Source organism: Pongo pygmaeus, chromosome 6 (genome assembly GCF_028885625.2).
Source record: "Pongo pygmaeus isolate AG05252 chromosome 6, NHGRI_mPonPyg2-v2.0_pri, whole genome shotgun sequence".
NCBI lineage: Eukaryota > Metazoa > Chordata > Mammalia > Primates > Hominidae > Pongo > Pongo pygmaeus.
This window is the reverse complement of record NC_072379.2, coordinates 127,750,702-127,773,504: the sequence shown is the minus strand read 5'-3', so window position 1 is coordinate 127,773,504 and position 22,803 is coordinate 127,750,702. Positions and strand designations below refer to the sequence as shown.

The 22,803-nt window shown below is 56.1% G+C and overlaps 1 protein-coding gene across 4 annotated transcripts in view; it reads left to right on the top strand.

Annotated features, from left to right (window-relative positions):
• Nucleotides 1–21,412, top strand: part of KCP (kielin cysteine rich BMP regulator) — a 33,729-nt gene extending 12,317 nt beyond the window's left edge. The window contains exons 9-40 of one of the 4 annotated variants that reach the window (XM_054494788.2): nt 4,469–4,562; nt 4,708–4,787; nt 4,864–4,957; nt 5,287–5,372; nt 5,444–5,525; nt 5,743–5,895; nt 5,970–6,076; nt 6,157–6,250; nt 6,940–7,113; nt 7,226–7,308; nt 7,455–7,548; nt 7,637–7,828; nt 8,237–8,407; nt 9,709–9,885; nt 11,030–11,115; nt 11,364–11,454; nt 11,593–11,675; nt 11,773–11,866; nt 13,098–13,271; nt 13,505–13,587; nt 14,249–14,369; nt 16,262–16,341; nt 16,553–16,652; nt 17,184–17,272; nt 17,548–17,650; nt 17,741–17,883; nt 18,184–18,356; nt 18,440–18,551; nt 18,646–18,747; nt 19,549–19,713; nt 20,489–20,795; nt 20,968–21,412. In XM_054494788.2, the coding sequence (XP_054350763.1) occupies nt 4,469–4,562; nt 4,708–4,787; nt 4,864–4,957; nt 5,287–5,372; nt 5,444–5,525; nt 5,743–5,895; nt 5,970–6,076; nt 6,157–6,250; nt 6,940–7,113; nt 7,226–7,308; nt 7,455–7,548; nt 7,637–7,828; nt 8,237–8,407; nt 9,709–9,885; nt 11,030–11,115; nt 11,364–11,454; nt 11,593–11,675; nt 11,773–11,866; nt 13,098–13,271; nt 13,505–13,587; nt 14,249–14,369; nt 16,262–16,341; nt 16,553–16,652; nt 17,184–17,272; nt 17,548–17,650; nt 17,741–17,883; nt 18,184–18,356; nt 18,440–18,551; nt 18,646–18,747; nt 19,549–19,713; nt 20,489–20,795; nt 20,968–21,236 (4,056 nt within the window). In that variant the 3' untranslated portion in view covers nt 21,237–21,412. Of the gene's footprint in view, nt 1–4,468; nt 4,563–4,707; nt 4,788–4,863; nt 4,958–5,286; nt 5,373–5,443; nt 5,526–5,742; nt 5,896–5,969; nt 6,077–6,156; nt 6,251–6,939; nt 7,114–7,225; nt 7,309–7,454; nt 7,549–7,636; nt 7,829–8,236; nt 8,408–9,708; nt 9,886–11,029; nt 11,116–11,363; nt 11,455–11,592; nt 11,676–11,772; nt 11,867–13,097; nt 13,272–13,504; nt 13,588–14,248; nt 14,370–16,261; nt 16,342–16,552; nt 16,653–17,183; nt 17,273–17,547; nt 17,651–17,740; nt 17,884–18,183; nt 18,357–18,439; nt 18,552–18,645; nt 18,748–19,503; nt 19,714–20,488; nt 20,796–20,967 lie in introns of those variants that run through there. The other 3 variants (XM_054494787.2, XM_054494789.2, XM_054494792.2) reach the window with 3 other exon arrangements.
• The last annotated feature ends 1,391 nt before the right edge of the window (nt 21,413–22,803 follow it).

The window sequence follows — 22,803 nt, the reverse complement described above, 5'->3', positions numbered from 1 at the left end:
CTTTAACTCTCTAAACTTAGGCTAGAAACCCACATTCCCATGACTTTTTATAATCTTTTACCAAAAGTACATTCTACTTTTCTTACATGCCTTGCATGTAGAACTGTTTTTTCAGTAGTCTCAATTACATGTTACAATGTTAATCCTTAGCAACTTTTACTTTTGGTGAAAACCTTGGTAAGTTCAGGATTTTAACTATGTACTAGGTGTGGAGCCTAGCCTAGGACACACCAGGCAGAAGTGCAAAATAAGGTCTGACATTTTCCAGCACAGCTAGGGGGTGTGGCAAACTCCACATGTCCCAGGCCTTACCTAACTGTAAAGCAGGCAAGTTGTATAGTTAAGAGTCATAGTGGGGCTGGGTGCTGTGGCTTACACCTGTAATCCCTGCACTTTGGGAGGCCAAGGTGGGCAGATCACTTGAGGTCAGTGGTTTGAGACCAGCCTGGGCAACATGGTGAAACCACATCTCTACTAAAAATACAAAAATTAGCTGGGCATGCTGGTGCGTACCTATACTTCCACCTACTCAGGAAGCTGAGGCAGGAGACTGGCTTGAACCCAGGAGGTGGAGGTTGCAGTGAGCTGAGATTGCACCATTGCATTCCAGCCTGGGTGACAGAGTGAGACTGTCTCAAAAAAAAAAAAAAAAAAAAACAGAAAGATAAAAAAGAGTCATAGTGGCATTTTATGAAACATTTAGGAGGCCTAACAACCTTTACATTGTACAACATTTCTTGCATAAATTCCCTTTCACGAATTCTTTCATGACTTACACAGACAATCTACAATATGCTTGGGACTTTCTGACTTGTCCTAAACATTCCTCTTTTTAAACAACCAGTCATTTTACTTTAGGACAAGAGTTTACCACACAAGATCCTTTCTTATATAAAATCTCTTTGCTTTATAACCTTCTTTGCATAGCTAGGAGACATGGCTAATTCCACATGTCCCCGGGCCTTATCTAGAATCTAAAGCTCCAAAATAAATTGGATAATTTTCAAAAGTCAAAGAAGCAGGTTATGACCTTAAAGCATTTAGCAAACCTAATATCTGACCTGCATAATTTAGACCAAATGTTTACATATTTGAAGATATTTTTATTTTATCAGTAATCTTTAAAACTGTCCTTATTTCCCAAAGATTACTTAAGTCACATGAACTAAAAGGCGTTAGACTTTTTACTTTTCTGACAAAATATTTAAGCTCTTATTATTATTAAACCAATTAGTTAAAGCTCTTTTCTGTATAAACATCACACACGCAACACATATAAATACACAGATGAAAGAAGATAAAGGACTCATCCTCTAAGTTGTGAACTGAACCCTGAACCCAAGTCACCATTGTGATGGCAGAGACCAAGAGAAAGTACTGCCATGTGGTTACAAGGTCAAGTTCCCAAGGACATACAAGACAAGAGGGAAACCTTATCCAGTTATTTTTCAGGGACTTGCAGCAAAGTTTGTAACTGACACGTTTGCTGGGCTGTCTTGCAAAGCAGGCTTACAGGTGTCCTAAGCCTGTGTTCTATTCTAAGGTACCTTTCTTTACTACAGAACAACACAGAAAGACACACAAAGCACACCAGATTCACTATAGCTTAAGACTGGCTCACACATTCTTTTTTTCCATTAATCAAAACTTTGCAGAGGAAATAAACAGTGATTATTACCATTCATTCAACCAGCTTGCAGTGGAGGGCACAGGGGGATGCACTGCCTGAGGCAGAGTGGGAAAGGCGAAGTGCTCAGGGAGGCCAGAGAAAGACCCACCTATTGCTCAAAAGTTTGGGTGGCTGTGTATTGGTAGTGAAGGGAATTTTTTTTTTTTTTTTTGAGATGGAGTCTTGCTCTGTCACCAGGCTGGAGTGAAATGGCGCCATCTCAGCTCACTGCAACTTCTGCCTCCCGGTTTCCAGTGATTCTCCTGCCTCAGCCTCCCGAGTAGCTGGGACTACAGGCATGTGCCACCACACCCAGCTAATTTTTGTATTTTTAGTAGAGACGGAATTTCACCATGTTGGCCAGGATGGTCTCAATCTCTTGACCTCGTGATCCGCCCTCCTCGGCCTCCCAAAGTGCTAGGATTACAGGTGTGAGCCACCGCGCCCAGCCATGAAGGGATCTTTTTTGGCAGTCCTATTAGCTCTTAAGTTTTCCCTTTTAGGGAGGAAAAAGCTCTGCATGTCCCACGATCCTGTACTTGCCTAATCCTGTCACCCATAGCCAGCAGCAAAGAGTACAAGGCAGATTAATCCCAAGAGAATAGCAGTTAAAATCCCGTAGTGCCAAACCCATTCTTAACCGGGAGGGACTTTACCCAGAGGGGCCTCTAACCCTCTAAATATTAGAAGGGACTCTAACCCTCCTGAGTTGGGCCTCTATCCCAAGGTCCGTCAAGCATCCTTGCCTTTTATTAAGAGGGGCCTCTAACTCCCCTAAATTGGGCCTCTAACCCAATCCCATTATTTACCCAGGTATATGCACCCCACTTACCCACAGTCCACCAGTCAGTGCTGCCATCTATTTCCTTCTGGTCAGGGGGTTTCTTCAGTATTGTCCCTTCCACGGCTCACCAGAAAGATGTTACCAGACCCCACCACTTACCAAAAATTAGCCTTTGGGTCGGGGGTTTCCGCACCATCGTCCCTTCAGTGGTCGCCAGAAAGATGTTACAGGAAAGGAGTCTTGATCCAGACCCCAAGAAAGGGTTCTTGGATCTTGCACAAGAAAAAATTCAGGGCGAGTCTATAAAGTGAAAGCAAGTTTATTAGGAAAGTAAAGGAGTAAAAGGATGGCTACTTCATAGACAGAGCAGCCCTGAGGGCTGCTGGTTGCCCATTTTTATGGTTATTTATTGATGATGTGCTACACAAGGGGTGGATTATTCATGATGCCCACTTCTAGACCATATAGGGTAACTTCCTGACATTGCCATGGCATTTGTAAACTGTCGTGGCGCTGATGGGAGTGTGGCAGTGAGGACGACCAGAGGTCACTCTCATTGCCAGCTTGGTTTTGGTAGGTTTTGGCTGCAACCTGTTCTATCAGCAAGGTCTTTATGATCTATATTTTGTGCCGACCTCCTATATCATCCTGTGACTTAGAATGCCTAACCATCTGGGAATGCAGCCCAGTAGGTCTCAGCCTCATTTCACCTAGCCGCTATTCAAGATGGGTTTGCTTTGGTACAAACGCATCTGGCACAACCACGTCCTCCCTCTCCCCACCCATGAGAAGTCATTGGCTGCTCAGACCCTGATGGGGCTGGAGGCAGTGAGCCCAGGGATGTGGGTGTGAATTCAAGGCATGGGGACTTTTGGGGTCAGGCCATGGGGTAGTGGCAGCAGCCACCATGCTAAGTACCAGCTTCTAGAGGTAGATGCCACACCAGACCCCTTGTTTCCTTTCATCCCACAACAAGCCTACGAGAACAGGACTATTTTTTCAGGTCCACTTTTTTCAGACGAGTAAATTGAGTCACAGAGAGCTTAATTGACATGCTAGTTCATGTATCTGTATGAGTTTCCTGGGCTGCTGTAACAAAGTGCATAAGTGCATACTGGGTGTCTTGAACAACATAAATATATTCTCTCACAGTTCTGGAGGCCAGAAGTGTGAGATCTAGGTGTGGGAGGGTTGGTTCCTTCTGGAACTGTGAGGAGGAATCTGCTCCAGCCTCTGCCCTCGCTTCTGGTGATTCGCTGGCGATCTCTGGCATTCCTTGGTTTCTGCAGCACCTGAACTTCTGCCTTCTCTTTTCCATACCATTCTCCCTGTGTGTGTATGTGTGTGTGTCTGTGTGTAAATTTCCCCTTTTTAGGATATTGCCTGGAACAGTGACTCATGCCTGTAAACCCAGCACTTTGGGAGACCAAGACAGGTGGATCACCTGAGGCCAGGAGTTTGAGACCAGCCTGGCCAACATGGTTAAACCCCATCTGTACTAAAAATATAAAAAATTAGCTGGGCATGGTGGTGTGTGCCTGTAATCCCAGCTACTAGGGAGGCTGAGGCAAGAGAATCGCTTGAACCCAGGAGGTGGAGGTTACAGTGAGCTGAGATCACACCATTGCATTCCAGCCTGGGTAACAAGAGCGAAACTCCATCTCAACCTGCAACCTGCAAACCTGCAAACCTGCAAACCTGCAACTTGTTTTATCAGCAAGTCTTTTTTATCATCTCAAAAAAAAAAAAAAAAGATACTAGTTATATTGGATTAGGGACCCACCCTGCTCCAGTATGACCTCATCTTAACTAATTACATCTGCAATGACCCTGTTTCCAAATAGTGTAACAGGCTGAGGTGCTGGGGGTGAGGAGTTCAACATATGGATTTGGGGGCGGGGACACACAATTCAACCCATAAACACATCTAATAAGTGGATAGCTGGGATTCTAATGCCATTTCCACCTCTCAGTTGAGCCCTATCGGCCCCTTCCCCGTTCATTCTCCCCACCAGGAGGGTCACATCCAGTGCCGCCAGCGAGAATGTGCCAGCCTGTGTCCATACCCGGCCCGGCCCCTCCCAGGCACCTGCTGCCCTGTGTGCGATGGTGAGTCGGTGGGTAGGGCAGGGACCTGACCATGGTGGGCAACCTGGAGAAAGCTGATGGGTGGCCCTGCTTGGGGGCCCATGAAGGCCAGGAGAGGGTGGGGAGGGGCCCCTGAGGAACATCTAAGGCCCCCCCTTCCCAACAGGCTGTTTCCTAAACGGGCAGGAGCACCGCAGCGGGGAGCCTGTGGGCTCAGGGGACCCCTGCTTGCACTGCCGCTGTGCTGTGAGTGTGGCTGCCTGGCAGGGAGGGCCTGGCTCCGGAGCCTGCCTCTGGCATGCTGACCAGGCCCTGTTGGCAGAATGGGAGTGTCCAGTGTGAGCCTGTGCCCTGCCCACCAGTGCCCTGCAGACACCCAGGCAAGATCCCTGGGCAGTGCTGCCCTGTCTGCGATGGTGAGTGGGGGCCGGAGTGTCTGCGGGAGGGGCAGGCCTTGGCCGCAGAGAGGCTCTAGGTGTGGGGGATTTGCTTTCCTTGGACCTAAGCCCCTGTTACCCTGTTCCCAAAGTGAGTCCTCACCACACCTTCTCATGGCAAACTGGCACCATGCTGGGGCCTGCGCTTCTGTGGCATAGCTGTGGGGGGCGCGGGGCTGCTGTCAGGGTGCCCTGGAGGACTCGGCTGGGTCTTCTTTGTCAGGGTGGGGGTTGGACACCTCAGGGTGACGTGAAGCTTCCCCTCTGCCTCCAGCCCTATACTCCCACGCCCCTGTCATCCCATCCAGGCTGTGAGTACCAGGGACACCAGTATCAGAGCCAGGAGACCTTCAGACTCCAAGAGCGGGGCCTCTGTGTCCGCTGCTCCTGCCAGGTAGGCGGTCCCTCTGCTCACACCCAGATCTGCCTCATTCCTTCAGGGTGTCTCACCTGCTTCCCTCCTAGGCTGGCGAGGTCTCCTGTGAGGAGCAGGAGTGCCCAGTCACCCCCTGTGCCCTGCCTGCCTCTGGCCGCCAGCTCTGCCCAGGTGTGTGTGAGAGGGGGAGGAGCAGCTGCTATGGGCGCTGCCTCTGAGGGCTGCAGATGGAGGGTGCTCCTTCCCCGGACGGGGTACGGGTTGCTAAGTCCACTAGCCATTTTACAGTGTCAGTGGGGATGGCGAAGTTTGGGTCCCTGTGTCCTGGGAAGGACAGGGATGGGTGGGAGGTGTGCAGGCTGCCACGTGACAGCCCCCCTTACTACAGCCTGTGTGCTGGATGGAGAGGAGTTTGCTGAGGGAGTCCAGTGGGAGCCTGATGGTCGGCCCTGCACCGCCTGCGTCTGTCAAGATGGGGTACCCGAGTGCGGAGCTGTGCTCTGCCCCCCAGCCCCCTGCCAGCACCCCACCCAGCCCCCTGGTGAGTGCCTGGGCTGATCCTGGCTTTCTTCCCCTGCATTACTCAGCTCACCCTGACCAGCCCGCCCCACCCAGGTGCCTGCTGCCCCAGCTGTGACAGCTGCACCTACCATGGCCAAGTGTATGCCAATAGGCAGAACTTCACGGACGCAGACAGCCCTTGCCATGCCTGCCACTGTCAGGTAGCTGCCCAGCCTTGCTGCTGCCCTGCTGAGCCCCTCCTGGACGTGCCCCCATTGCTCTCTCCCCTGCTCTCTCCCAGGATGGAACTGTGACATGCTCCTTGGTTGACTGCCCTCCCACGACCTGTGCCAGGCCCCAGAGTGGACCAGGCCAGTGTTGCCCCAGGTGCCCAGGTATGTGGGCACTCACTGTGCCTGAGGGCATCAGGGCCCCAGAGGCTGCTGTCCCACAGCCCCATGGGCCCAACAGGTACCTTAGAAAGCAATGGCCTTCTGAATTGTTTCAGTCTTGTTTCAGAGCTTAGAACTCTCTGGAACTCACAGGGTGTGGGTGGGAGGGAGAGTAGAGATTTGTTTATTCCTGCCTGTACCTACACCACCCTCCCCTCCCATGCTCCATTTCCTCTTCTAGTAACTACTGCCCCCCCTCACCATGCTAGAGCCCCCATCTCCCTACCCCCCAGGCAAACCCATGTATCTACCTGGATAACTCAGGTTGATGAGCAGGCACTTGAGCCTGCCACGTAGGAGGCCGGGTGCTGGGATGCATGGGACACGTCCCTGCCCGCATAGAGAGTCTGTGTGAGGGCGTGTGTCAAGCACAGGTACACACGTGTGTAAGCACTCCCCTTCTTACCCTCAGAGACACACATCTGCGTGCAGGTGAATGACCCCAATGCGCACGCACACTCGTGTGTGCTCACAACGATACACATGCCTGCACACATGTGCACATGGCCACTTCCTCCTCTTTCCCCTCGAGTCAGCTTCCAAGTGGGCACTTGGGTGGCGGCTCTGGACTCCAGGGCTGGAGGGGCTGTCAGGCTTTGCCCTCATACCTGCCCCCACCGTCCACTGCCCAGACTGCATCCTGGACGAAGAGGTGTTTGTGGACGGCGAGAGCTTCTCCCACCCCCGAGACCCCTGCCAGGAGTGCCGATGCCAGGAAGGCCATGCCCACTGCCAGCCTCGCGCCTGCCCCAGGGCCCCCTGTGCCCACCCGCTGCCTGGGATCTGCTGCCCGAACGACTGCAGCGGTGAGGTGGGCGGGTCGGGGCGGCCTTCTGGGATGGGATGGCGTGGCCCCCGGAAGGCAGCACGCCCTGGGGCAGTCGCCCTCTCCCAGGCTATAGCCGCTCCCTCCCACAGGCTGTGCCTTTGGAGGGAAAGAGTACCCCAGCGGAGCGGACTTCCCCCACCCCTCTGACCCCTGCCGTCTGTGTCGCTGTCTGGTGAGTCTGGTGGAGGCGGGACTTGCAGAGGCCAGGAGAGGCCCGCCCAGGTGGGAGGGGTGGGACCTGGTGGCACTGGGTGGGAGGGGTCTCCTCGGCCTCCCCCAACTAACCCACTGACCCGTGGTGCGTCTGTCGGTCCGCAGAGCGGCAACGTGCAGTGCCTGGCTCACCGCTGCGCGCCGCTGCCCTGTCCAGAGCCTGTCCTGCTGCCGGGAGAGTGCTGCCCGCAGTGCCCGGGTAGGGGCTGCACCCCTCGGCTGCTCCTCCCTGGGGGTCCCCTCGGAGGCCTATTCCTGGGCCCCTTTGACGCGCTCTCTCGCCGCAGCCGCCCCAGTCCCCGCCGGCTGCCCACGGCCCGGCGCGTCTCCCGCCCGCCACCAGGAGTACTTCTCCCCGCCCGGCGATCCCTGCCGCCGCTGCCTCTGCCTCGACGGCTCCGTGTCCTGCCAGCGGCTGCCCTGCCTGCCCGCGCCCTGCGCGCACCCTCGCCAGGGGCCTTGCTGCCCCTCCTGCGACGGTAATGTCCTGGCGATGCCCCTCCGGGCCACCTGCGTCCTGCCGCCCCGCCCCGCCCCGGAGCGCCCTGCCCAGTCCCCCTCCTCCAGGCCCGCTCCGCCCACGTCGGGGATCTCGTTAGGAGTGTAGTGGCCGGTCGGCATGGCCTGGGAGCCAGCCGGCACGGCCCTCCATCCCCCACGGCCCCCAGCCCCCCACGACACTCATCCTCCGCGGACCTCAGCCTCCACGGAGCCCACGGCCTCCCCACCCTCACGGACCCCCAGCCCCCACGACCGCCAGCCCCCACGGCCCCCACGACACCCATCCTCCACGCCCCCCAACCCCACGACCACCAAGTCCCCACAGCCCTCCAGTCCCCACGGCCCCCCAGCCCCTACAGGCCCCCAGCCCCTGCCCTTCTCCCCAGGCTGCCTGTACCAGGGGAAGGAGTTTGCCAGCGGGGAGCGCTTCCTATCGCCCACTGCTGCCTGCCACCTCTGCCTTTGCTGGGAGGGCAGCGTGAGCTGCGAGCCCAAGGCATGTGCCCCTGCATTGTGCCCCTTCCCTGCCAGGGGCAACTGCTGCCCTAACTGTGATGGTGAGGGTCACGGGATAGGGAACTGCGGGGGTGGGATGGGGGGACCAGAGGGCTGGGTCAGAATAATCTTTACTGCCCTAGGGTGGATCTAAAATATTTATTACAGTAAGAAAAAGTCCCAAGGCTGGGAGCCCTGGCTCGAGCCTGTGACCCCAACAATTTGGGAGGCTGAGGCAGGAGGATTGCTTAAGCCCAGGAGTTCAAGACCAGCCTGGGCAACATAGAGAGATCTTGTCTCTACACAAAAAATTTAAAATCAGCTGGTCGCAGTGGCTCTTGTAGTTCCATCTACTGGGGAGGCTGAGGTGGGAGGATTGCCCAGGAGTTTGAGGCTACAGTGAACCGTGTTTTTGCCACTGCACTCCAGGCTGGGTGACAGAGTGAGACCTCGTCTCAAAAAAAAAAAAAAAAAAAAAAGCCTGAGACTAAAGCCTGGATCTTCTCCTGCCTCTGTTGCTATTTGGCATGTGGTCTTGGACAAGTTACATAGCCTCTCTGGGCCTAAATTTGGCTCTTGTAAAAAGACCCAGTCCCCCAGTCCCCCTGTCTTCCCTCACTCGTGCGATCTTGGCCATTTTGGCCACTCGCCCTTACCAACTGTAATTTTATTTACTATTTGCCTTCCAATTAACTCACTTATTAATTTAAATAGATTTAGAAAGGAGTTTTGTACCATACTGTAAGTGGAAAATTAGACTTGCCAGGACCACATTACCATAAAAATGAATATAATTAAAATTATAATATTGTTAAATCCTAGTCAGATACTTTTGCCCACCAAGGCTTTGAGCCTGAAATTCACCCTCTCTTTTTTAAAAAGGGAAGGGAGCAAATGGCAGAGGTGCCAAGGGCAGGCTGCCACCACCCTGGGACCCCACCCCTCCCTGGATTCATCAGTGGGCTCGGAAGAGCGTGGGAAAGGGGCTACCTTGGGTCCGTACCACCTGAGTCAGCTGGGGCTACTCCCAGCTCTCCGGGTTGGGAAACTGGTGCCTCTGGCAGTGGCCTGCTGAGTATTTAACCCCAGGGGCAGCCGATTCCTTGTGGGTGTTTTTTTACAAATTAAACAGGAAGGTTTTTTGCAAGATAAAGGGGAGAAAGTTTGCCCTTTGGCCAATCCAAAGCCCGCCCCCCCCCCCACGACTGCTTTGCCCCCTGGGCTTGGACTGTGACCCCCCCCCAGCCCCGATGCTAGATCTTTGAGATCTTGGATGCATAAGAGGCCCAAGCTCAGAGCCTATGACCGCTGCCGTCTCATCCCTTTCTGTCCCTCCCCTCGGCCTCTGTCTCTTCTCTGAAAGGCTGTGAGTACCTGGGGGAGTCCTACCTGAGTAACCAGGAGTTCCCAGATCCCCAAGAACCCTGCAACCTGTGTACCTGCCTTGGAGGCTTCGTGACCTGCGGCCGTCGGCCCTGTGAGCCTCCGGGCTGCAGCCACCCACTCATGCCCTCTGGGCACTGCTGCCCGACCTGCCAGGGTAGAGCCACACCTGCCCTTCCTTCCCCCTGCTGGGGCTCCCAGGGATGCCTCTCCCACCGATTCCACTTTCCTCCCAGCCCTCCCACTGCCTGCCGCTCCACCATACTTTTCTCTCACTCTCCGACTCCCTCACCTTTGATAGATGTCCCGGGCAGGGCTGTGTGTTTGTATGTCTGTGTGTGTGTCTGTGTACGTGTGTGTGTGGCCATATGTGTGTCTGTGTGTCTGTGTATCTGTGTGTGTGGCTGTGTATCTGTGTGTGTATGTGTGACTGTGTGTATATGTGTGTTTGTGTGGCTGTGTATGTGTGTGTGGCCATTTGTGTGTGTGTATGGCTGTAGCTGTGTATATGTGGGTGTATGTGTGTGTGTGTCTGTATTTGTGTCTGCGTATGTGTGTGTGTGCTCGTGGCTGTGCGTGTATGTGGGTGTGTGTGTATGTGTGTGTGTGGCTGTGTGTGGGTGTGTATGGGGGGGGTCTCTGTGTGTGGGTGTGTGCGTGTCTGTGTGTGTATGTGGGGATGTGTGTGTGGCTATGTGTTTGTGTGGCTGTGTGTGTCTGTGTGTATGTGTGTGTGGCTGTGTGTATGTGTATGTGTGGCTGTGTGTGTATATGGGTATGTGTGTATGTGGGTGCGTGTATGTGTGTGGGTGCGTGTATGTGTGTGTGTGGCTGTGTGTTTATGTGTGTGTGTATGTGGGTGTGGGTGTCGCTGTATGTGTCTATGGGTATGTGTGTGTATGTGGGTATATGTGTGTGTGTGTGGCTGTATGTATATGTGGGTGTAGGTGTGGTTGTGTATGTATGTGTGTGTGGCTATATGTGTGTGTGTGTGTAGGTGTGGCTGTGTGTGTATGTGTGGAGGGGGAGGGGCTGTGTGTGTGTGTGACAGTGGCGGTTCTGTTGATGACAGCTCTTCTGTTGCACTCCCCCCTGCTGTGTATGTATGTGTGTATGTATGTGTGTGGCTGTGTGTGTGTGTATGTGGTTGTGGGTGAGGCTGTGTATATGGGTATGTGTGTAGCTGTGTGTATGTGGCTGTAGCTGTGTGTGTATGTGTGGAGGGGGAGGGGCTGTGTGTGTGTGTGACAGTGGAGGTTCTGTTGATGGCAGCTCTTCTGTTGGACTCCCCTCTCTGCCAGGATGCCGCTACCATGGCGTCACTGCTGCCTCCGGAGAGACCCTTCCTGACCCACTTGACCCTACCTGCTCCCTCTGCACCTGCCAGGTGAGGCGGCCCCTTTAGGGCCTTGGTAACCTTTCCTCCCTTGATTCTTCTCTCTGGCCAGGAAGAGGCTGTCTCCTCCACTCAGATGGCAAGTGCTACACTCTGCCCTTCACATCTCATGGGACAGGACTGGGCTCAGGTGTCCCGGGCCAAGGGAGGGTGTTTGGGCCCCTGCAGGCTCAGTAGGGGCTCCAGCCCTGGGGAAATGTGCAGTCCAGTTGAGGGTGTGATGGACCTCTCTCCCCCAGGAAGGTTCCATGCGCTGCCAGAAGAAGCCATGTCCCCCAGCTCTCTGCTCCCAACCCTCTCCAGGCCCCTGCTTCTGCCCTGTTTGCCACAGTGAGCTGCCTTCCTCATGCCCGGCCCCCACACCCTTCCCCACCTCTCCCTCCCCCTTCCCTTCCTGCCAGGCCTAAGGTTGGGCCGAGCAGGGCAGGGTGGTACAGGCCTCCCACGCAGGAGGTATGTCCCCCACAGGCTGCGTCTCTCAGGGCCGGGAGTACCAGGATGGGGAAGAGTTTGAGGGACCAGCAGGCAGCTGTGAGTGGTGTCGCTGTCAGGTATAGCAGGAGGTGGGGGGTGTGGAGTGACGGCTGTACCATAGCACCTCTGGGCCCCAGCCTAGGCAGCAAGCCAGTGTCCCTGCATCTCCTACAGGCTGGCCAGGTCAGCTGTGTGCGGCTGCGGTGCCCACCCCTTCCCTGCAAGCTCCAGGTCACCGAGCGGGGGAGCTGCTGCCCTCGCTGCAGAGGTATGGCCACCTCCAGCCCTACCCCTTGCTTCAGCCCCTTGGCCCTGTGTCTCTCTGTCCACCCCGCCTCCCTCCCCTCAGCCAGCTCTTCTCCCACCTCCCTGCCCCCGCAACTGGCCCTTGCATACACCCTTGCCACCTTCAGCTTCTCCTACCTCTCCCTGTCCCGGACTGCCCAGACCATCCCTCTTCCAGGTGCTGGTTAGAGTTCCCTCAAAGCTGCCTGTCTTGGGCTGGGTGCAGAGGCTCACACTTGCAATCCCAGCACTTTGGGAGGCCAAGGTGGGAGGATCACTTGAGCCCAGGAGTTTGAGGCTGCAGTGAGCTGCATTTGCACCACTGTGCAGCCTGGGCAACAAAGAAGACTCTGTCTAAAAAATAAAACAAAAAGCTGCCCCTCTTCCTAACCACACCCCATCATCATCATCATCATCATCATCATCATCATCATCATCATCATCACCATCATCATCATCATCATCACCATCATCATCATCAAGATACCTGACATTCAGTGAGCAGATAGCATGTGCCAGGCCCTGAGCACTTTACGTGTATTATCTCATTTAATCAGCACAACAACCTTACCAGATAAGTACTCTTAGTCCTCCTATTTTACAGATGAGAAAGTGGAGGTACAGAGAGGTAGAGGAGGTGGCAGAGTCAAGATGGACACTTGGACCACCTGGCTCTGTACTTGAGCCTTTCTTAGCCTGCCCACTGCCCCCCTCGCCCCACACCCTGCCCAGTGTGGTGGTGTTTCTACAGAACCACAGAACTGTCATAGCATTTCACTTGCTCTGGGAGGGAGGCAGGACAGAGGAAATCCTCATTTAACAGATGAGGAGACTGAGGCCCGGAGAGACTGAGTTACCTTGGGCACATGGTTAGCAATGGAGCCATTCACCTGGTCCACATGCATTTATGACACAGCTGCTGCATGCCAGATACTGTGGCCAGTGCGAGCTGCACTGGGCAGTACCTGCTGCCTGGAGCTTGGTCTTGAGAGCAGGTAGGAACAGAACAGGATTAGAACCCAGGTGTTCTGAACCCCTCCCAGTGCCTTTCCCCTCCACAACAGACAGGAGTTCTGCCCCATCCCACCTTCCCACCATATCCCTGCAAACCCACTCCTGGCGCCACATGCCTAGCTGACCACTGAGGGTGGGCGCCAGGGGCAGATGTCCAGATCTCAACCTCCAAGCTCATCCCTGCCCACTTTGCACCACAGGCTGCCTGGCTCATGGGGAAGAGCATCCCGAAGGCAGTAGCTGGGTGCCCCCCGACAGTGCCTGCTCCTCCTGTGTGTGTCACGAGGGCGTCGTCACCTGTGCACGCGTCCAGTGCATCAGCTCTTGCGCCCAGCCCCGCCAGGGGCCCCATGACTGCTGTCCTCGATGCTCTGGTACTGGAAGCCTGGGGCGGGAGGGGAAAGGTGAGGAGGGAGCCCTGGGCCCACACCTCCCTGCCTCTGCTGGGCCAGGTGGCAGAGACAGGCAGTTGGAGAAGTGGCCTCCGTCCTTGTGCACACCCCACTCCCTGGGGTCAGGGGGAGGCTGGAGACAGAGGACTCCACCCCGGCCTCGCTGCCAGCCTGAAGGCCCCCTGGTCCCGTTCTGCTCTCACTCCACCCCAAAGACTGTGAGCATGAGGGCCGGAAGTACCAGCCCGGGGACAGCTTCCAGCCTGGGGCAGACCCCTGTGAAGTGTGCATCTGCGAGGTAGGTGAGGGCACAGTGGAGGGGCTGGGGCACCTCGAGGGATGGGGAGTGGGCAGCATGGGATGAGGCCCAGCCAAGCTGGTCACTGCATGGAGCGGGCACTCTGGGGGCCAGAGGAGTGTATCCCTGTGGCCAGGAGACAAGGCAGGGTTGGGGCCAACAGGGTGGGGAGGTCTGGGTTTAGACAAAGAGCGCAGGTTCCAAGTGTGCAGGAGGTCATGGGTGGCCCCCCGGGCTGCAGTGCAGGGCGGGTGTGTATGGCCGGAGAGCCACCTGGGACGTGGCTAGGGGTCATATTGTGGAGATTCTATTTGCAAGGCCATGGAAGGGCTTGGAGCAGGCAAATGACATCACAAGTCAGGGTACTAAGCCATGGGCCTGGGGAGGAGGATGGCATGAGCCTGCCGGAGGATCAAAGGTCACATGAGGGCTCAGGCCCAAGTGACTGAAAGGAGAAGGAGAGACGTCATCTCAGAGACTAGGGCATGGGGTGAGGAGCACGTCTAGAAGACACCGAGTCTCTCTTTAGCCTTGAGTTCAGGGCCCAAGACGTGTCCCGGGAGAGGCTGCAGCAGGCAGAGGGAGGGGCCGGAAGTCCCGGCCAAGGGCAGCTCTGGGTTTTCGTGGCCCAGGACCCACCGCTGCTCACTCATTCTTCTAGCCACAGCCTGAGGGGCCTCCCAGCCTTCGCTGTCACCGGCGGCAGTGTCCCAGCCTGGTGGGCTGTCCCCCCAGCCAGCTCCTGCCCCCTGGGCCCCAGCACTGCTGTCCCACCTGTGCCCGTGAGTCCAGGGATGTGGGGGTAGATGAGATACGAGTGTAGGGCTGCCACCCCCCGCCGCCCTTCCTCACCAGTCCCAGCCCCAGATTTTTCCTGACTCCAGTGGACTGTTCTGGAACCCCATGCCTGGCTGGCGAGGGCTGCACCATCCCTAAGGGAACTGGGGAAGCTGACAGAGATCCTTTGCCTCTCTGCAGCTGGGTGCGGTTTGTGGAGCATCTTGGCCAGCAGGTGGCGCTGCAGGGCGACAGTTGTGCTGAGACGTGAGGACCAGGCAGGCAGCCCAGCCACAGGGGTGGGCGAGTTTTTGTTGTTGTTGTTACAGTAAATATTTACTAAGATTGCAGGGAAAAGTAAAGAAACAGTTTTATTTTTATTACAAATATTGAAAGATGGCCAATTTCTGTCTCCTGGATTTAATACCAGCACTGACATGATAACCTACCTTTGCAATACAGGTGAACGTTATCCTTAGATAGAAAAAACAGGCCCGGGTCGGTAGCTCACGCCTGTAATCCCACCACTTTGGGAGGCCAAGGCGGGAGGATCACAAAGTCAAGAGATCGAGACCATCCTGGCCAATATGGTGAAACCCCGTCTCTACTAAAAATACAAAAATTAGCCGGGCGTGATGGGGCATGCCTGTAGTCCCAGCTACTCGGGAGGCTGAGGCAGGAGAATAGCTTGAACCCAGGAGGTAGAAGTTGCAGTGAGCTGAGATGGTGCCACTACACTCCAACCTGACAACAGAGCGAGATTCTGTCTCAAACAAAAAAAACAAAGAAAAAACATACTTTTTTTTTTAATGATAATCCTCCTATTTTCTCCAATTTGGTTTTTTGATTTGAGTTTTGGTTTTTTTGAGATGGAGTCTCGCTTTGTTGCCCAGGCTGGAGTGCAGTGGCACAATCTCGGCTCACTGCAACCTCTGGATTCAAGGGATTCACCTGCCTCAGCCTCCCGAGTAGCTGGGATTATAGGCATGCACCACCATGCCTGGATAATTTTTATATTTTTAGTAGAGATGGGGTTTTACCATGTTGGCCAGGCTGGTCTCGAACTCCTGACCTCAGGTGATCCACCCGCCTCAGCCTCCGAAAGAGCTGGATTACAGGCATGAGCCTCCTCGCCGACTTTTCTGTTGTTGTTGTTGTTTTAATGGTGGTAAGACACTAAAATGTACGATCCTAACCATTTTTAAGTGTACAGTTTGTGGTATTAAATACGTTCATAATGCTGTGCAGTCATCCCTGCCATCCATCAGGGAGGGCTGCTCTGATCAACACTTGCTAGGGGGTGCTTCAGGGGAAGGGAAGAAGACTAACATTGATTAAGCACCTGTTGCATGCCACGGACTGTACTTGGTGCTCTTAATAAAGTCTCTCCCTTCGTTTTCATAGTCACCCAGTGAGGGAAGTATTATTAATCTCTTTTTACATATTAAGAAACTGAGGCTCAGAAGGTGGATTAATCTAACCTAATGAGCACAAGCACTGAGTGCTGGCATCAGGATTCGAACCCGGGATGCCTGGCTGTGTGCTTCCCTGCACTGTTGTAGCCACACTGTATTACAGAGAGCAGGAGGGAGAGCAGGCTGCAGGCTGGCCATTTTTAGTGACCTCAGGCTAAGGAAGCCACGCTTGGTCTGTTTCCAGTCACCTTGCACCCCCGCCCGGCCCCAAATAATAGCCTAGCAAAGTTTCTTTTAAAATGTGTAAACTTGACTGAATTGAAGAGAAAGAGGACTTATCCTCCCTGGAGTCAAGGTGCTGGGATATGGGTATGCTCAGGAGTTCGAGTTAGAAACCGGGGAACACGGTGCGTGGGGACAGCTGGGATTTCCAGCCCTGTGCCCCTCTTTCTCTCCCCCACTCTGGGTTCTTGTCTTCACAGAGGCTTTGAGTAACTGTTCAGAGGGCCTGCTGGGATCTGAGCTGGCTCCACCAGACCCCTGCTACACGTGCCAGTGCCAGGTGAGCCCTCCTGCCTTGGGGACTCACAGAGCCCCTCTTCTTCCTTCTCTGTGGGCTGTGGCTGCCACTCCTCTCCCGCAGCAGCTCCAGGGCTCTCCACTTGCCCTGACATTTGCCCACTTGTCCTGACTGTCACATCCTGCCTGTGCCTTACTCCTCCGCCAGCTCCCTGAGATCCACCATTCTCTACCTCTTGTGTTCACATGGGCAGGACCTGACATGGCTCTGCATCCACCAGGCTTGTCCTGAGCTCAGCTGCCCCCTCTCAGAGCACCACACTCCCCCTGGGAGCTGCTGCCCCGTATGCCGGGGTAAGTGCCCAGCCTTGGCCTCCACCCTCAGAGAGGAGCATGGGCGAAGACAGGAAGGGGAGACATTCATGGGCCAAGCGGGCAGCCCAGGGTTTGTTTCTAGAACAGAATGCAGGGTTCATTCTTTTCTAGAAATGGAGGGGGGCTGTTCTTGAGGTGGAGAAGAGACCCATGAGGGAGGGGGAAGCTGGGATGAAGCCTAGATTCTCAAGGTCTGGCCTGATGCCTGTCAGGGGGCTCGGGATCCCCAGGCCCATGAAGAGGGCATTGCACTGCTGAGCGGGCAGCTGGCCCAGAGTGGGGTTCCAGCCTCTGGCCCTGTGGGCTCCTAGGACCCTAGAGACATCCTGAGCTCTGATGCGAGGCCTGATGTCTAATGGGCCCTGTGGATATTGGCTGAAGAAATCAGCACCATCAGGTGATAGGGACATGGAGTGAGTGCTTTCCTACCATGAAACGCTGGGTAAGCTCCAAGGAGGGAGGATGCAGCTGGAGGGACAGTGCCTGCTCATCCCATGTCTCCCTCCTCAGAATGTGTGGTGGAGGCCGAGGGCCGGAGAGTGGCAGATGGAGAGAGCTGGCGGGACCCCAGCAATGCATGCATCGCCTGCACCTGCCGTGTGAGCTGGGGTGGGCCTGGGAGGGTGGAGGATCTCACAGATGGATAAAGGGAGGAGTGTGCAACACTCCACCAGCAGATATGGGGTCTTTAAGGGGCAGGGGCATCCCTGCGCCGGGGCATGGAGCCGAAGGCTGGATTTCATTCCCCACTTGAACTGTGAAGAGTGTATTGTGGGAGGCGCAGGCAGAAGTCCATGCCCAGAGGCCCCCAGAAGCATGAGGCCAGGGACTCTGGCCCTGCAGAAAACCCCAGAACAATGATGTCTGTCCTCAGCGGGGCCATGTGGAGTGCCACCTCGAGGAGTGCCAGGCCGTCTCCTGCCCCCATGGCTGGGCGAAGGTGTCCCAGGCTGACAGCTGCTGTGAGCGATGCCAAGGTGCGCAGCCAGGGTGATGGGGGAGGGGTAAGCCAGACCTTCTGGGCATGTGGGAGGGGCAGCTGACCCTCCCAGCTCCTATCCCTTCAGCTCCCACCCAGTCCTGCGTACACCAGGGCCGTGAGGTGGCCTCTGGAGAGCGCTGGACTGTGGACACCTGCACCAGCTGCTCCTGCGTGGCAGGCACCGTGCGTTGCCAGAGCCAGCGCTGCTCACAGCTCTCGTGTGGCCCCGTGAGTGCCGCAATCTAAGGTGGTGGGGAGGGTCGGGGTGGGGGCACATGATACTGCCATCCTGGTGTGACCAGGCATCAGAGAGGGAGGCTGGGCTCCTGCAGCCTGCTGTGAGCTGGGGACAGTGCTGTTCCCAGTGCAACCACGAAGTGGTGCCCTGACCTTGCTCACAGGGAGCCTGGGAGCCAGAGTCCTGGAGATCCCTGGAGACTCCTGGGAGATGCTTGGTTTTCTGGGAGGGTCTGCGAGAGACACGGCAGGGAGGGTGGTGTGTCTGACAGTGTCTGGGGCTGAGTGCAGGACAAGGCCCCTGCCCTGAGTCCCGGCAGCTGCTGTCCCCGCTGCCTGCCCCGGCCCGCTTCCTGCATGGCCTTCGGAGACCCCCATTACCGCACCTTCGACGGCCGCCTGCTGCACTTCCAGGGCAGTTGCAGCTATGTGCTGGCCAAGGACTGCCACAGCGGGGACTTCAGGTGTGCATCCCCTGTCTCTCTTCTCCCCAACCCCTACACCCAGCCCTGCTGACCATTGGCACCTGGGACTTTCCTGCCCACAGTGTGCACGTGACCAATGATGACCGGGGCCGGAGTGGCGTGGCCTGGACCCAGGAGGTGGCGGTGCTGCTGGGAGATGTGGCCGTGCGGCTGCTGCAGGACGGGGCAGTCACGGTGAGCAAAGCCGAGGAGTGGAGGAAGGTGGATCCTGTGCTGTCCACCCATGCGCCTCGACATCACCCCTCCTCCCACCTCCTTTATCCTCCAGGTGGATGGGCGACCCGTGGCCTTGCCCTTCTTGCGGGAGCCGCTGCTGTACATGGAGCTGCGAGGACACACTGTGATTCTGCACGCCCAGCCCGGGCTCCAGGTGCGGCTCCAGGGCGAGTCTGGGTGGGCTGCCTGCTGGGAGCTTCAGTCCTGTTTAGGCCTGTGTATCTGTAGAGGGAGTGGGGATGCCAGCTACCTCCTGGCCAAAAAAGGCAAGGAGTGGGGTGCAGGGGTGTGAGGGGAGGTGGATCAGGGTCAGAGGTCTCCCCGGGCAATCAGAGGAGTTCTGAGTTCTGAGCATGATTTCTAATCTCGGCTCAGCCTCTTAATCCACCACCAGCCTCCTCTGGGCCTCAGATTTCTCCTCTGTAAAGTGGGGAATGGGAAGGGTCAGTGGCAGTGGGGAGGATGTCAGCTAAAGTCTCCTGGGGGGGCGTGTCTCAGGTTCCTTCCAACTCTCATGTGGAAGAGTAATTTGCCCCCTGCCCCCAGCAGGAAACACAACTTGTAAATTCATAGAATAAGGGTGTACACTTCTAATCCGGACCCTAATTGTGCTTTGTCCTCTGCAAGGCCCGAATGCCCATGAGAAAGTGAATCCCTGGAAGGGGGTTGCATTTCACCTGCGGCCCAGTTCAGGGATGGTGGCAGGAGAAGGTGCCCTCATGCAGAAGCTGTGGGCAGCTCCTCCTGTCATCTGTCTTTGCCCAGGGCTGGCACAGAATGTATCCACTTGGCCTTAGCCAGGGCGGTGTTTCTTCCAAGGGGAGCCTCCACCTGTCCATTCTCCTCCCCTACAGCACTGGCCGTGCTGAACACAGTGCCTGGGGCCATGATGGACCCTGGGCTTCTTAAGGCCCCTGTCCTTCCCTGCTCCCCAGTCCCAGGCCTCTCCACACAGGTGCTGTGGGATGGGCAGTCCCAGGTGGAGGTGAGCGTACCTGGCTCCTACCAGGGCCGGACTTGTGGGCTCTGTGGGAACTTCAACGGCTTTGCCCAGGATGATCTGCAGGGCCCTGAGGGGCTGCTCCTGCCCACGGAGGCTGCGTTTGGGAATAGCTGGCAGGTGAGTGGCACAGGAACCGGGGATGGGGGTTACGGGAGACGCAGCTGAGCATGAGTCTCAGAGCAACCCTCTGGCATGGAAAGCAGGGAAGGGGAGCGAAGTCACACAAGATAGGCTTTTGGGCTTTCAGGGAGGTGTGGGGGCTTCTTGCCTGTCTTGGTGCTGGACAGGTAGGGTGGCTTGTCAAAAGAGGCCTCGTTGGCTGGGCAGGGTGGCTTATGCCTATAATCCCAGCACTTTGGGATGCTGAGGTGGGCGGATCACCTGAGGTTGGCAGTTCGAGACCAGCCTGACCAATATGGAGAAACCCCATCTCTACTAAAAATACAAAATTAGCCGAGCCTGGTGGTGCATATGCCTGTAATCCCAGCTACTCGGGTGGCTGAGGCAGGAGAATCACTTGAACCCAGGAGGCGGAAGTTGTGGTGAGCTGAGATCGTGCCACTGCACTCCAGCCTGGGCAACAAGAGCAAAACTCTGTCTCAAAAAAAAAAAAAAAAAAAAAAAGAAGAAGCCTTGTTACCTGAACCCCCAAGCCTTGCTTTGCCACTCACTGGCTATGTGATCTTGGACAAGTGCTGACCTACTCTGGCCTTGGTCTGTCCATCTGTAAAATGGGGACAAAAAGAAGGTAGACGGTGCTTCATTTGCTGTTCTTTTAGGGAGGTTTTGGGGACTAAAGCAAATGACTGGGTGGGAAGTGCTTTGAAGAGCACGGCATGCAGAGGCCAGCTGCCAGTGGTGCTGTCACATCAGGGCTGCTCTCCCCACCCAGGTCTCAGAGGGGCTGTGGCCCGGCCGGCCCTGTTCTGCAGGCCGAGAGGTGGATCCCTGCCGGGCAGCAGGTTACCATGCCAGGCGTGAGGCCAATGCCCGGTGTGGGGTGCTGAAGTCCTCCCCATTCAGTCGCTGCCATGCTGTGGTGCCACCGGAGCCCTTCTTTGCCGCCTGTGTGTATGACCTGTGTGCCTGTGGCCCTGGCTCCTCCGCTGATGCCTGCCTCTGTGATGCCTTGGAAGCCTACGCCAGTCACTGTCGCCAGGCAGGAGTGACACCTACCTGGCGAGGCCCCACTCTGTGTGGTGAGGGGGTGATGCCCGCTGCAGGTTGGGGGAGGGTCAGCACAGAGAAGAAGGGCAGCCTGGAGGGCTCAGGGTGGGACCAGGCCGGGTATGGCGAGTCTCGCAGGGGTGCGCACAGCAACTGGGGCAGTTTCAGGTGCCTCGGTAACCCCGCCTCCCGCTCCCCCTGCAGTGGTAGGCTGCCCCCTGGAGCGTGGCTTCGTGTTTGATGAGTGCGGCCCACCCTGTCCCCGCACCTGCTTCAATCAGCATATCCCCCTGGGGGAGCTGGCAGCTCACTGTGTGAGGCCCTGCGTGCCCGGCTGCCAGTGCCCTGCAGGCCTGGTGGAGCACGAGGCCCACTGCATCCCACCCGAGGCCTGCCCCCAAGTCCTGCTCACTGGAGACCAGCCACTCAGTGCTCGGCCCAGCCCCAGCCAGGAGCCCCAGGAGACGCCCTGAGCCAGGACAGTGCCTGATCAGGGTTCATCAGGCCAGGAGTCTCCCCTTGGCGAGCAGTTCCCACCCTGGTTAGGGCTGTGGAGAGAATGCCCTGCCTGGACACTGGAGCCTGGGCCCCTGCCCTGCAAAGACCCCCGCCATGTTGAGTCACAAGCAGTAAACTCTAGGCCTGCCCGAAGGCTTCCTTGTGTGTGTGTGCATTTCCTCCTGGTGCTGGGACAGAGGCTGGGCTGGCAGGAACACGGGGTCCAGTGATCAATGGCCGCAGAACCACAGCAGCATGCTCACTCCTTGCACCTGCATGACTGGGCTGCCCCACCCAGCCACTCCCCGGTGCTGTCTGGGAAACCCTGCGGTGGGTAGAAGGAGGACCCTGGTGCCCTGGTCTTAGCAGTGTGCCCATTCTGTGTAGCAGGCATGACACATGGCCCCATGTGGTACCTTCTGTGGATCCATGTGGGATCCTGCAGGGGCTGAGGAATGGCAGAGAAGGGGCTGCATCAGAGAATGGCCTCCCCCTTCCTTGTGGCTTGGGGATACTGAGTGTGCAGGTACCTTCTGGGCCACTCTGAGAGCTAGTGACACAGGGACCCGATGCCTGAGGTGAGAAACAGAAGCAATAGACCGCAATGCTGTGTGGACATGTACCTGCATGTGCACACAGAAACACACACAGGAATACACACACAAACACATCCCTCAGAAACCCAGATAAGCACATGCAATGCATACCTGCCTGCCTTCACAGCCACACCCACCCTGGGCAGACATGTGGGCTGTAGACACTGACAGCGTGTAAAGACGTCACTGTAGGGAGGGAACATGGGTTTTGAGATAGAAAAAGTCCAGAATTCAAGTTTTCTTTGCCGCCTACCAGCTCTGTGTCCTTGGTGTTTTAGGGACCTTGGTCATGAGGTCAGGGGACTCCATCCTCATTGCTCCCTGCTATTCCAACAGGGAGTGAAGGGCTTTGTGCTCGGGCAAGGACGCAAAAGAGTGCCAGGTTGAATTGGAGGCCACTCAGCCTGCTTGCTCTTTCATTGAGGCTGTTTTCTCTTCCGGCCAAGAGGAGGGTCTGCTCCATTCTCTCATGGAATGGGGACAAAGTAGCCAGCAGGCAAATCTGCTCACAACAGGGCAGGATGTAAAGATGGCAGAGCTCCTGCACTCAGCCCCTCTCCTGATTAGATAACTTATATGACCTGTCTATCCATCTGTGAGATGAGGATGATAGTAACAAGCGTCTGGTATGTGTCGGGGAATGAACAGTGACGCATGGACAGCACTTACTAGGTGGACAGCATGGACAAGCACATGGGCAGTGCTCGCTGGGGCAGGGCCTCTTACCACTCGCCTCTTGCTGATGGACGGCCTGGGCTCCCAGGACCATGTCTTCCCAGAGGGTATCACATCCATCCATCTCCAGATGAAAAAAATGCTGCCACATGTTAAGACAAGCTATTCCTTTTTTTTTTTTTTTTGAGAGACAGGGTCTTGATCTGTCACTCAGGCTGGAATACAGTGGCACGATCACAGCTTACTGCAGCCTTGACCTCCCAGGCTCAAT